Here is a 13121-nt window from a genome sequence, read left to right on the forward strand (position 1 = left end):
TTTAAGAACCATGGGAAAAATACTGGATATTATAAAATTATGTAAGTTTCCCTTCCTCGGTGAAATTCGACTGCTCGATGTTCTTTTGCTTTCTGCGCAATCTCAACAAGTGTTTAAGAAAGATACGAGGAGATCATAAGCGATAACTTCGGTTCGAGCAATTGCAAATCAATAACACGCGACATTTTGTTTTCATAAATCCTGTACGTATTTTAACCAACAAAAGGTTCCATATAACGAACGTGTCGACGCTGAAACGACTGCTTTTAAGGCCGGTAATGGCCGGTTGCGGATTTGTAAATTCACGCGATGGATTTTGGCCTAGCGCATTGTGAACGCTGCATTGTGCGACACAACACGACCGCCTATTGCTGACTACGAAATCCCACAGCTTGTCGGCCCTGTTTCGTTAATCACATTGTGTAATTTTTATCATGTTAGTCCAACCCCGAACGAATCATTGTAAACGAGGTGTTGTTAGTTCCAAATACGTTGAGTCGGATGTTCGACGTATTTAGTAAATGGTTCATTGAAAGAAAAGTGAGCCAACAAACGAGCGTAACAAAATTAACTGACGGCCGTTTTGGATTTGACGCGGACAAATGAGTAGACAATTAAACGAAATCGTCAAAATTGAAACGTAATTGGAATAAACGATATTGGAAAGCGTTTTGAAATTTGAAGCAATTACTTTCAAAATCACAATTTCATTAGTTTGTCGATTTTTTAACAAGAAGGTACTTTCAAATTCTTAAAGAATACGCAAGAATTTTCTCTATAAACATGATGTAATATGCGTTTCATGGAAACGAAGTAGCAATCTACAAGGAAAACGTAGAGTGCTCGCATACCGAAACAATTACATAGTAGAAAGAAAAGAATATACTCCATTGTTTCCATTTATATTTAAACTACTTTTCACTCGTTCATCTTAATAAATATATTTCTTTTTATTAGTATCATTGGGCTTGTTAGGTTTTTGCACGTACAATTTAATTTCACGTCGACTTTCTTTCGTTCGACGGATCAATCAATCTTTCCTAAGTTTCATGCAACCATCTTTGTTCCTCACATTTTTCCTAGTTTTCCCTTTACGTCATTTTCCAGCGGTATTTTCCTTCACGTAACATACAAACATTTTCTCCGATCGATAGAAGGTTCTATTATGTACCAATAGAAAATTTCAAGGAGTGGCGAAGAACGCACACCTGTTCCGCGGCACGTAATTCACTCTCGATGGTTTATATCGAAGAAGCGAATTGCATATCGTTCAGCGCGCGCCTGAAACGCGGAGCTGACTATGATTTCACCAGAGATGATTTTTCCATGTAGAATTCACGAGACGCGCATTATTCAAGGTCTGAATTAATTTTCTACCACGCCTTTGGAATACGATTATCTCTTTCTTTATCTCTTATGTTTCTCTGACGAGGCGCACGTGCTCGTGTCGCGTGCTGTATACATTATATCACCACGAGAATTTTACGGAGAAAAAAGACCCTTCTTCGTATAACAAGTCACCACAGATACATTAAAGTTTGCTATTTTGTTTCCGTTCCTAATAAAAGTAAACCTAAATATAACAATTATATTAACACTTTCACATCCGGTGACACCAACGTGGTGCCATTAGTTTTTTTCAATAACCTCGACAAATCACATTTATTTACACGTATCGTTTCATAAAAAGCAGCTAAGTTTATTATGTTGTAATGAATTTTGTGTTTTATATTTGTAGATTTTAATGAACAAGTTTGTAAAAAGAAAATTTTTGTGAACCGTGCGGTCGTAAAAGTATAAATAGTAAACCTATATTAGATATGTGGACATCTATGACCGACGAATATGATCTGTTTGAAAAATTGAAGTTATTCACCCGGTATAAGCAGAATTGATTTTCTGCGGAGTAATTCGAACATTTGTAACGCCCACAACAGTACCACGCGCAAGAGACAATCTGTCCCGAAACAATCAGAGTCTGCATCACGAGCGCGACCCTAACCCCGAAGTCGCGTGCTGAGTAAACCGCCGCATTACCAAACAATCGCCGTGGGCGTTTGGTTGAAATTTAATATCGCTGACCAACAATCGCGAACGCCACGATTTCAACAGATACTTGGAATCACTCGAGAAATGCCCGGAGGGCGGATAACTAACGAGGAACGCGCTTCTCCTGCCATCCGAAGAAACTGTTCCTCTAATAGCGCTCTCATACATATTTTTGTCGGAAGTCCGGGGAACAGGGAGCCCCCGGAGAGCCGTTTTCGCGAGAAGGGAAAAAAGTGGAACAGGAAATGAGAGCCGGCGGTGTCTATTAAAAGATCCGTTGAATATTAATGCGAGGTGACGTATTCTGGGACGTCGTGGATCGCGACGCGGCGATTAACGAAGCGATTATTAAAATATGCAGAACGTCGTCCTAATTAGCCCAGCAACGAAACCGAGAAGGCGTTTCGTTCGCCCACCCGACGATCCTGTCCAACCCTCTCCTCTTACCCCTCGGCAAAGACACTCCCAGCAACTTTCTCGCGATGCAATTTCCTCGTATTATCACACTCGATTACGCTCCCGAGCGACGTCTAATCGTGGCAGCAATGTCCACTGAAAATTCGGAATTTCTGAGTAGTTCACGATCGGATTAATCGCGCTGCTGTTTAAGAAGGGATAATTGAATGGTTAATGAGCTGCGCGGTCGTGCACGCTGCTGGCGGGATCGAACGAAAGCTTGTTAAAATGCTTGTTCCCTAGAGTAAGAAATTATCTTACTGGATTGCAAAACTCTTTTTGGAGAATTTAAAGTTACGAAAGTTTTTCACGCTCAACAGACTATAATAAATTATGACGAAGGAATAAAATCTATCATGAATAATGATAGAAATTTAATTTTTCATCTCGAACGATATTAATGCTCGAACGAGTATCGAAGAGTATCATAAACGAAAGTCTGTTCCCTCTAATAGTTCAATTTTGTATTTAAACTGAATTGCTACTGCTCTTTTCCTGTGTTAGATAAATAGTACTGTGCGATATCATCACCAAAATAAAACGAATGTCAGAAAAAATCTTGCTAAAAAACAAGTTATAGAAGGGAAAACCTGATCGAAACGAGGACCGGAGCTCTTTGTTGACTTGTATTCTTTCGTGGACACAAAAGCCGGAATTGGTTAACCCACGAAAGGCAAACATTTGTCCGACTCCCTATTTTTACACGACATTTTTTCGTCACAGTGGTTTTTGCAATAACGAGAACACTTCCAGAAATTATCTTAAAAGTTTTCGTAGCACTAATAACTCATTTTGTTATTATATAAATTGACATCGAAGCTTACGGAAAAGTGAAATTATCGCCTCGTTTACGTAACGAAAAAAATTATTAATCCAACGTAACTCCCATCATACTTTGTGATCGAGTAGAGGCCTTCGAGGCAATTTCTCATCGAAATTGCATAACATGAAGCGATTGCGGGTAACTTCGTAACTTTAATATTGCATGAAATTCTGCAAAAATTACAAGTATTTGATCTTTAAAACTGTATGAAATACAAAACAAATTGTTTCAATATTCATTTCACCTTATCGAAGAAAAGTAATTTCTTGAGCTTATCGTTGGATAAATTGAATACACAGGGTGTACATATTCAACTATCATGAAAAAGAATCTTAAAAAAAATAAGTTGTAAGAAGAATTACTTTTGCTTAATTATGTAATGGATATAGACTGTGCAAAATAATAACTGCCAACTGTTATCTTGAATAAACTAGTGAGATGGTTTTGAAGCAAAGACAGTTCCACCAATCGCGAAAGTGTATTTACACCAAGTTATACGTTACAAATGCTTATAGATAATAAGAACAAACGTCAATATTTGTATCCAACTCCAAAAACCAATTTATTTTAATGCACACGTTGGCACATCAAGTCACATGCACTGTGCCTGACTTTTCTAATTTTGGCACACCGAACGTACTCCATTCGCCGCTACTGTTCTACAACTGTTACAGAAGAAAAAAAAAGAATCGAAGTTTTCTGGTTACCGAAGTTCTTTTCTGCCAGTTGCTCCGGCGGCGTTGAAAGTATTAGAGAAACCCTCCGGATTCAAAAGGATATTATTTACGTCATAGAGCGGCATCGGAATCACGTTCATTTTACAGTCTATATAATCCCGAACTTTCCGTTAAGTTCTTCATTTCCATAGGCGTGTTTTATCGCCGGGAACATTAAAAGTTTCGCCCTTAGCGAGAATTATGCCGTGAAATAACTGTTCGCGAAAGTACGGCCAAAAGTGCGCCGCGAACGTGCCTTTAATAATGGAATTTTCACTTGACGCTTCGTCCGTCTTCTCCGAAAGGCGTTACGCATCCCGACACGCGAACTTTTCCGCGTTGCGTAACGCGAGTAATCGACGACGCGACGCTGCGTTCGAATATACATAACTGCATTTTTTCGGACCACCGCTGCTTACGACGAGAGAAACCTACTGCGTCGAGGATTAAAATAATGGGAAGAACTCAAAAAGTAGAAACGCGAATACCAACAGACACGACAGTGAGTGACATACAGGGTGTTCGGCCACCCCTGGGAAAAATTTTAATGGGGGATTCTAGAGGCCAAAATAAGACGAAAATCAAGAATACCAATTTATTGATGGAGACTTCGTTAAAAAGTTATTAACAATTACATTCAAAAATTTCAAATCGTTCTGGAAAAATTATTTTCGATTGCGGGGGTCAATTACAATCATTTTTGGTGAATACATATACTTCCGAAATCCTACCCACTTTCGAGAAAAAAATTCGAGTAAGTGCTGAAAGTTTTGAGTGAAAAAAAAGACTTTCAAATCGTCTTGGAAAAATTATTTTTAGTTGCAGGGGTCAATTGCAAGCATTTTTGGTCAATAGACATACCCCCGAAATCCTACTCAGTTTCGAGAAAAAAATTCCTTACCGAAAATATAATTTCTGGCCAGAATGTCTGCCCGAATTTTCATGCGAATCTTTAAAATGTCATAACTTCTGAACGGATTGGACGATTTGAATGTTTAAAAAAGCAAACTACGTGTATTTTGATGGAGAATATGTACAAATTGCAAAAATATTCGAAAAGTCAAAATGAGAAAAACCCCATAAAAATGGTCCAATTTTCAAACAGCCATAACTCCTACAATTATGAATATATTTCAATGAAACTTTTTTCTGAAGTAGAGCTCATGGGTACCTACAAAAATGTATTAGACAACTTTTCTATAGGGCATCAAACAAAATTACTAAAAATGAAAAAGGAATTTTTAAGAAAAATCGACAGGGGGTAGGTGCCTAAATTTTTCGACGAAAAAAAAAATTTTTAATTAATTCTAAAAAAATTATTTTCGGTTGCGAGGGTCAATTACAATCATTTTTAGTGAATAGACATACCCCCGAAATCTTGCGCATTTTCGAGAACAAAATTCAGTACGGTCGGAACTTTAAACGTTAATAACTGTTTAACGAAGCCTTCATCAACAAATTGGTATTCTTGATTTTCGTCTTATTTTGACCTTTAGAATCCCCCATTAAAATTTTGTGACCGAACATCCTGTATAATACAAGATATAACCACCTCGAACACGCGTCTTTCGCTCGTATTGCTCGGAGGCAAAGTTATTTCCATCTCCAATTTTCTCGATAACTCGTGCAATATTAATTGGGCGTATGACGAACGCGCAGAGTTTTCACAAATAGTTTTAACGATGCGTCAGTCGATAATGTCAATACGTTACGAGTACTGAAAATGTGTCAGATTACTTTGATAAGCATGACATGCAATGTGCACTCTATCGAAGCATGACAACTCTTTGTTCAACGTATCACCGTGATGCCTTTGTTAAGCACGAACAAATCCAAGAGATCTTTTAAATCAATTTCTACTTTCCAACCTCCAAGAGAGAAAAGTATTGTAATCGAGAAAGAAAGCATTCCTTTTACGGAAAAACACGTAAAATTCCTCGATCGCGTTTTGATGATTCAAATAAAAAAATTTTAGGCTGATGGTATGTATATTAATACGTCGAGTGTACGATGATGTAATGAAATTAATAATTTCCATCTTCTTATCTAAGATAACACTGCTACTTCCTTTTATTATGGATTTCGTAATGCACAGGTTACAAGTGCTTATTAGAAATGCTAACGTTCGACTCGATCGTTTGAAAAGTGGGCATAATTTGTCCCGGAAGATAGCACAATCGTTAACCTACTACTTCTAACATACTTGCAAACGTGTAATTTCAAACTCATGTTACATTGAGTGGATTCGTTCATTCCAATTGATCACTACAATAACAGCTTTTCTAATAATCGAAATTTTGGTTAATCAACGCCCCCACTGATTCATATTATCCTCGTTTCTATATTCACAGACGACTGCCCAAACTGCGTGGACGAGCACAGCAGCAGCTTGGCCGCTTCAAGATGGACGATGCCGTTGTTGAAGCTCGGCGAGAAAAGATACTACCTGGGGATCTTCTTCAAGGTATAACACCTGCCAGTTACTTTGATTTATTTAGCTGTCCCGTCGATGCGACCTCCTGGACTTTATCAAATTATTTCCAAGCTCGTAACTTTCCGGCTCACCGTCTCTGACACTTTACGGTGCATCGAATGCCAGACTAGCCTGTTATCGATCTATTCACCTGGCTGTGTGAACATCCCCTGTACGCTGTGTATAACGCAAGAAAGAACGCGGGAAAGTGATCTTGTCGATCGGAACCGAGGCCCCCGAGGTTCGCGTCGTTTCTCGAGAAAAAGTAAAATTTAGATCGCATTGACAGCCTATTCCGTCGACGGAAGCTCCATTCGTTGTTTGATAGGCAATTTTCTGACGAAGTGACGTATCAATTTTGAAGTATACACAGGGTGTTTCATTGTTGGTGAAGATCTACTTTAGCAATTTATTCAATAGTGTAAAACAACGAACAAAGTTCCTTTGAACGTGAAACTAAATTGGCAGAAGCGAAAGTATGTTTAAAAATGTTCTTAAAATAAAATGTTCCCGTTTGACTATTTAGTAGAAACGGAGAAAGAACGAGCGAAAATGGAATAAGATAAATTGGAAAAAAAGAATTCCCGTTTAAAAGTTTCCAATCGAGTCATTATTCGTTTGCGAAATAAAAGATAGAGCCGGAACAGAGATCGTCGTCCAGTGATCCGATTACAATAAGGATCATGAAAAACAACGCGAACTGTCGCTGTTACGAAACAGCCACTTATCGTCAGAGGAACGTCTGACGTCATTTCCACCCACCTTCGAAAGAGATCGTTGCAAGGCCGCGGACCGGACACACTGTCGGATTGCAAAATCCGTCTTAATAATGCGGTTCCGTTGCACGCAAGTCAAGGAAAGTGGGTGACTTGCCATGGAGCAAAGAGAGAGTTGCTCGATTGATTTATCCGAGCTGATCACCATTTTCGGCAGAGATGATCGCGATAGGCGACTTTAAAGGGTCTAGGTTAAAGAAACGCGAGCGGAAAGTAGGTGACACGTTGAAATACTTATGCAAAATCGAATTTTGTCGGATTACAGCTAACAAACTATACCGGCGAAATGGCTCATTAAGGAACAAGCATATGCATGTATTTATATACATATATAAATGTATTTACCGGTATTAATAAACTATTCTGTATTTAGGTAGAAGTCCATGAATTAAACTAAACGTGAATACCTAATAAACGGGTCAAGAGTACTTCTAAAAATTGATCGTCGCTGGAGGCCAGAGGTGACACAGTAATCCTATTTTAACACGACCGATATCGCTCGGAATTTCAGGTTTCCAGTAAAATTAGAAGAATGTAGTAGTAATGTTGAATTCTTAAGAATTTAGTCTTCTCTGTTCCTTTTGGCACTACCAACGTAATGAAAGTTTCGTTTGCAATTAATATCATCAGTGACCCACGCGATGCAGAACGTGTTAATGTGAAGATTGTTTGGTGAAACGACTGAATATTACATCGCGTGAACCATGCGAAACGTTAAATACACACTTCTGATGGATGTATGCATAACACGATTGAATCATCTTCATATTACAATTCCTTTACCGAAAAAACTATCGAATTTTAATATTAAAAACTGATTCTATACTACAAAGTGATCACTTCTTCTATTTTTACTGTTCAAAAAATTACCTAACAACCCTAGTTTTGTAATTTTTTAAATTTCGTAGTTTAATTTTATAACATTTGTTTTAATTTTGTAAGTTTACTAAACACTCGTCTGGATAGACATTTGATTTTTAAAGTTGGTAGACGGAGGTTACCGCAGGGAAGTGAATATTACGCTCGACGGGGACAGGACACGAGTAATATTAGAAATATTTCAATGGCATCGCGCCGCGAAATATGCAAATGGTGCGCGGCCTGCGTTTCTTTACGCTTACCCTATCGCGCATAAAATATACGAGTGTGCTTGTTGCGCGGTCATTTGCCAACTGTAATGGAGCACCGTGTCCAATTTATATACCTTTACGCTTCCATTTTTGAGCTCGTACTTTCGCGGTAGAACATCCGGTGCTCTTTCTCTCGCGGTGATACACGAACCAAAAGAGATATCGCTGTAACGATGGACAAAAAATAACGATGCAAAAATCTACCTGTCGTTGGTAAGTTTGAATTGTTCATTGTGGAAACACGGTACAGTTTTTCGTCTCTCGTATCGCGATAAAAGTTTAGTAATTAAAAACTTATAACGATAATAAATATTATAATACTCAATAAAATACAATTGTATTCAACTGAATACAATCTTTAGTGATCCACCTAATTTATGTTTTTTTGTTTTGTTCGTTACAAAAGAATCCTAATTTAGATTACCGATTCCCACAAATTGTCATTGAATTACAAAACAAGAAATAGTGACGTCAAAATTCGTTTGCAAGTAAAATGGAAATAAGTAAAATAAATCGGATACGATAAAGGACATTATTGCAAAATTTAAAACGGACTTAAATACGCGTTCTGTATTTTATTGCGGGCAACGTAAAGTGTCATTACATAGGAGAACTTGGACGGTCGAATACGCGATCGCGAATAATTCTTTTCACGTTCATCGATTGCCATGGGTAATTTGCTGGACAGAACGAGTGCCCGCGTTAGTCATAAAGAACCGCCATTTTCATCGTATTCGACTTGGAATAGTAATTTGCGAATAAATTCGATTGTAACATTAAAACATGAATTAAGAGGATATTCGATTAGTCAAATACCCTATATTCCCCTGAAGCTATTACCGTTATTGTAGCGAATTTTGAGAGGAGAGATAACGATACAAATTATGTGAAACGCTGAACGTAGAAATATGTATGTATATAAAATGGTCAAACAGTGCCATAAAGCTTTTGCAGACATATTGTATACCACGGGACAAAGAAAATATCTTGATAAACATTTTTTTGCTCTGTAGTCATAAATATGCTTCTTTGGTTTCAAAGAAGAGATATGCTTGCAATATTGGTTATAAGCTTGCATATTTTGAAACTTTTAAAAACGTAGGTTCAAATAAAAATTGTAAACGATTAATTTCAAATGAAATTAGTCTTCAGTGTGTTAAAAAGTACAAGAAAAACTAAAAGTAACCTGTTGGACTGAAGGGGCGACAAAGTTTTCGGATTGTAAGACGTTCTTCCTAAACATACTCTTCACTTCGGAAAACACTGTTTTACAGTACCTGAACGTATCAACTGAAAATGAAACACCTTGTATAAGTATTCTTGTCACTATCAGTGTATCGCATAGGGCTGTCAATATTTTTTACACGCGTTAAGGCCGTTGCGAGCATGCCAAAGATCCGTCGCGTTATAAATTCACCAGTGACATCACGGGCTGGCCGAATGCGATTTTTGTGTCGATGCGAAGGAATGTTCTCTGCCGTGGTCGACGGACTCGAGGCTCGAACACGTTTCACTTCCCTTACGGAGGAAAACAGAAAAAACGGAGAATGAAGGAGACGAAAAATCGCGTGTAACCCGACGCGAATGCAAATAAAGCGCAATAAATAGAGCGTCGCTGCGATTGCACCGATGTCGCCCGAAATCCTTTTACCAACCCTTCCTTCTCTACCTCCTGCGCTATTCTTGTAATTCTGCTGTACGTAAAAATACTTGAACAGCTGGATTTGAAAACAGAAAAATGTGCAGAACAGAATTTAAACGGTTCCGTGAGATTAATTTAATAAAAGAATTTTTCTCAAATAATTTTCGACAATTAACGTTCGTTGTTAACTGCATAATTTAGAGACAAGTTTCAATCGCCTCTCTAGAGATTCAAACGTTGCACGCCGTCGGCAACGGAAACTTTAAAGCGCTCATCCCTTCGGATGATTAGAATAAATTAGAAAATGTCTTGTTTCTCATGTTTTATTAATAAACGACCGCTGATTGCCCGGGGGCAAAGTGCAACGCGCTGCATGTATATTTATAAACAAGGGTAAAATACGTCGTCGTTTGTTCGCGGTAACGATAACATTAAAAATGATTACAGAAAAAACGAGAAAAGAGAAACGAAAAGCGAACAGAAACTGCGATGAATTTCAAATTTTCGTTCCATGTTCCTTCAGTACAATTGCGTTTTTTTATTTAAACCTTCTGTCCCACAAATGTTATGTTATTTTGGAAAAAAGAAATTAATAATAGCTGAAGAAAATGTGTATAAAGCTTGTTTCTCAAGAAACTTTACAGACATTGTTCTTATTGAGTTCTCGATTAAACACGTTATGTTATTAACAGATAATTTAATTTCGTTCTGCATGTTCCAGGCGAACTGGTACAGGGCATCTCAATATTGTCGGTATCACGGGATGCATCTAGCGAGCATAGCGTCGCAAGAAGAAAACGACAGGCTCGAGAAGCATATTAAAGACTTTGGCCTCGGACACGAGCACTTTTGGACCTCAGGCACAGATCAGGCTGAAGAGGGTACTTTCTTTTGGATGGCCAATGGCAGGCCAATCACATTCGAAAACTGGAATGTCGGAGAGCCGAACAATTTCAGGTAAAATCAATTACGCAGCTAACCTAACGAAGACATTACATGCTGCTCACCTACAGAGGCAATAGAGAATAAATAACAAATTTCTAAAAATTTCTAACTAATGGGCTCAACATGCCACCCCTCTTGGTTTCCCAAGGATTGAAGCGTTAATTTCAAGAAAGCAATATAATGCATGGTTTGCGTTTCAGATACGAGAACGGTGAGGAGGAACACTGCCTCGAACTGTGGAACAGAGACGGTAAGGGATTAAAGTGGAACGACAGCCCTTGCAGCTTCGAAACATTCTTCGTCTGTGAAGTGCAGTGATCGATCGGCCGAGACCGACGAACGAAAAACGGATTCGAAAGTCATCGAGCCGTGCGTGATTCGATCCACGATGCATCCGATTACCAACGAGTCATCCCTCGGGCCTTGCCCGCTGAAAGACGGAGCGTGCAACTCTTCGCATCGATTTCCTTTCGTTTCTGTGGACCCCGAAAAAAAACCGGATGAAATGTTACTTTGTGCGTGCACTTGTGTTCTCGTGTGCGCGCGAGTGTTACACGGCCGTGCGCGTGGTAATTTTGCGAGTGCGTTTAACCGATCGTCGATAGATCGCTCCTCCTCGTGAAAGACTCGTAACAGAACAATGCACGCGCAACAATCGATCAATTTAGAAACGTTCGCGAAACTGGAGCCTGTGCTTCGACTTCGTCCTCGAGTCGCGTGATCCTTCAAGCAGACACGTTTCACTCTTACAATAATGCAATCTTCTATACTGCCTATTCGTATATCTTTGGTAATTATTCAGAATAAGGGACACAGATTTCCATAATAATTAAATGTGTAGTTCATAGAATTCATTAGAATAAAATCTTTTCACGGATAAAGAAATTGTTTATATTACTTAAGAATTCAGAGAGATTTGGACAACAAGATTTGCGTTAATATAAAATTGATAAGCTAATTTTTGTTCGTTAATAGAAGAACGCTAGTATACATATATCTAATGAAAAACTTTGCTTGAGGATTCACGCAACTAGAAGATATATGTTACTTCTTCTTTAGAAGAGAGTCAATATTGTAAATGTGTGATCGATAACGACTCTAGTAAAAACAAAGATAGTTTGTAACCACTAAAAAAAAAAGCTACGAAATTCTAGAATTTTGTCGACCGGTAGAGTAGCACACTCTTTTCTTTTTCATAATCGAGTAAGCTTTCTATCAATCCACAAAGTTCCAGATAATTTGTTACACTTTTTTCTTTCTTTTGTTATAAAAAGCTCGTTGTAAACATAGAAAGTCGCGGGGAGAAATCAAAAGACTTTTCCGTAAAGTTACGTGCAGATTAATGGCGATTTAACCGAATAACATAATCCTTACGTTAATTTCTAATTACTCAGAACTAAAAAGTGTTTGCGTCACGATCGTTTAAAAATTTACATTTTATGTCATCCAATTAGCGTCATGTATAAATAAGTACATCGCACTATGATTGAAATTTATTCGATCGGAATTTGTATAAAGAGGTTCCACGCTTTTTTTATATTTGTCCAAAACCTCGACGCTGAAAACAGTGCTATACGTGACATCATTTAGTACTATACAATAAAATTCAAGTTATATTTTAATATTTTATAATACCCTTCACAATTTTTTAAAACCTTTCTTCCGCCTCTTTTTTTAATGCATTTTCTTTGCATCTTTGATTTTTTCATTATTTTTTACAGACATGGTATATGTATATTGAGTCGACTTGCGGCATTCGCTTACTCAGACGACGACTAAGTATTAGATACTACGAGTCTAAAGAAAACCTAGAACAAATGTTCCAATATAGATTTAATAACAAAGATGAAGCTTCTCACTAAAGACTCTACTCCTGGTTTAACAAATCGTTTTAAAAAATAATTATCCCTAATTGCCCATAGTGTTAATTACATAAAAATACTTTTCATGAAACACACAATCACAACTATATGTAAGAAATAACTAAATGTATTTTGTACAAGATACAGAAACCTCATTATAACGAAATAGCATTAAACGGAGTCTTAGTACTTTGAATGTGCGGAACTAAGCTTTAGATAGACTACAAGAGTCTCCTGGAGAAGCCTGGC

The 13121-nt window shown here is 37.8% G+C and overlaps 1 protein-coding gene across 5 annotated transcripts in view; it reads left to right on the plus strand.

Annotated features, from left to right (window-relative positions):
- Positions 1-12632, plus strand: part of LOC143342656 (uncharacterized) — a 122702-nt gene extending 110070 nt beyond the window's left edge. For all 5 annotated transcript variants that reach the window (XM_076766768.1, XM_076766766.1, XM_076766767.1 and 2 more), the window contains 3 exons: positions 6396-6508; positions 10787-11022; positions 11211-12632. In XM_076766768.1, coding sequence (XP_076622883.1) covers positions 6396-6508; positions 10787-11022; positions 11211-11328 — 467 coding nt within the window. In that variant the 3' untranslated portion in view covers positions 11329-12632. The remainder of the gene's footprint in view (positions 1-6395; positions 6509-10786; positions 11023-11210) is intronic.
- The last annotated feature ends 489 nt before the right edge of the window (positions 12633-13121 follow it).

Source organism: Colletes latitarsis, chromosome 6 (genome assembly GCF_051014445.1).
Source record: "Colletes latitarsis isolate SP2378_abdomen chromosome 6, iyColLati1, whole genome shotgun sequence".
Classification (NCBI taxonomy): Eukaryota; Metazoa; Arthropoda; class Insecta; order Hymenoptera; family Colletidae; genus Colletes; species Colletes latitarsis.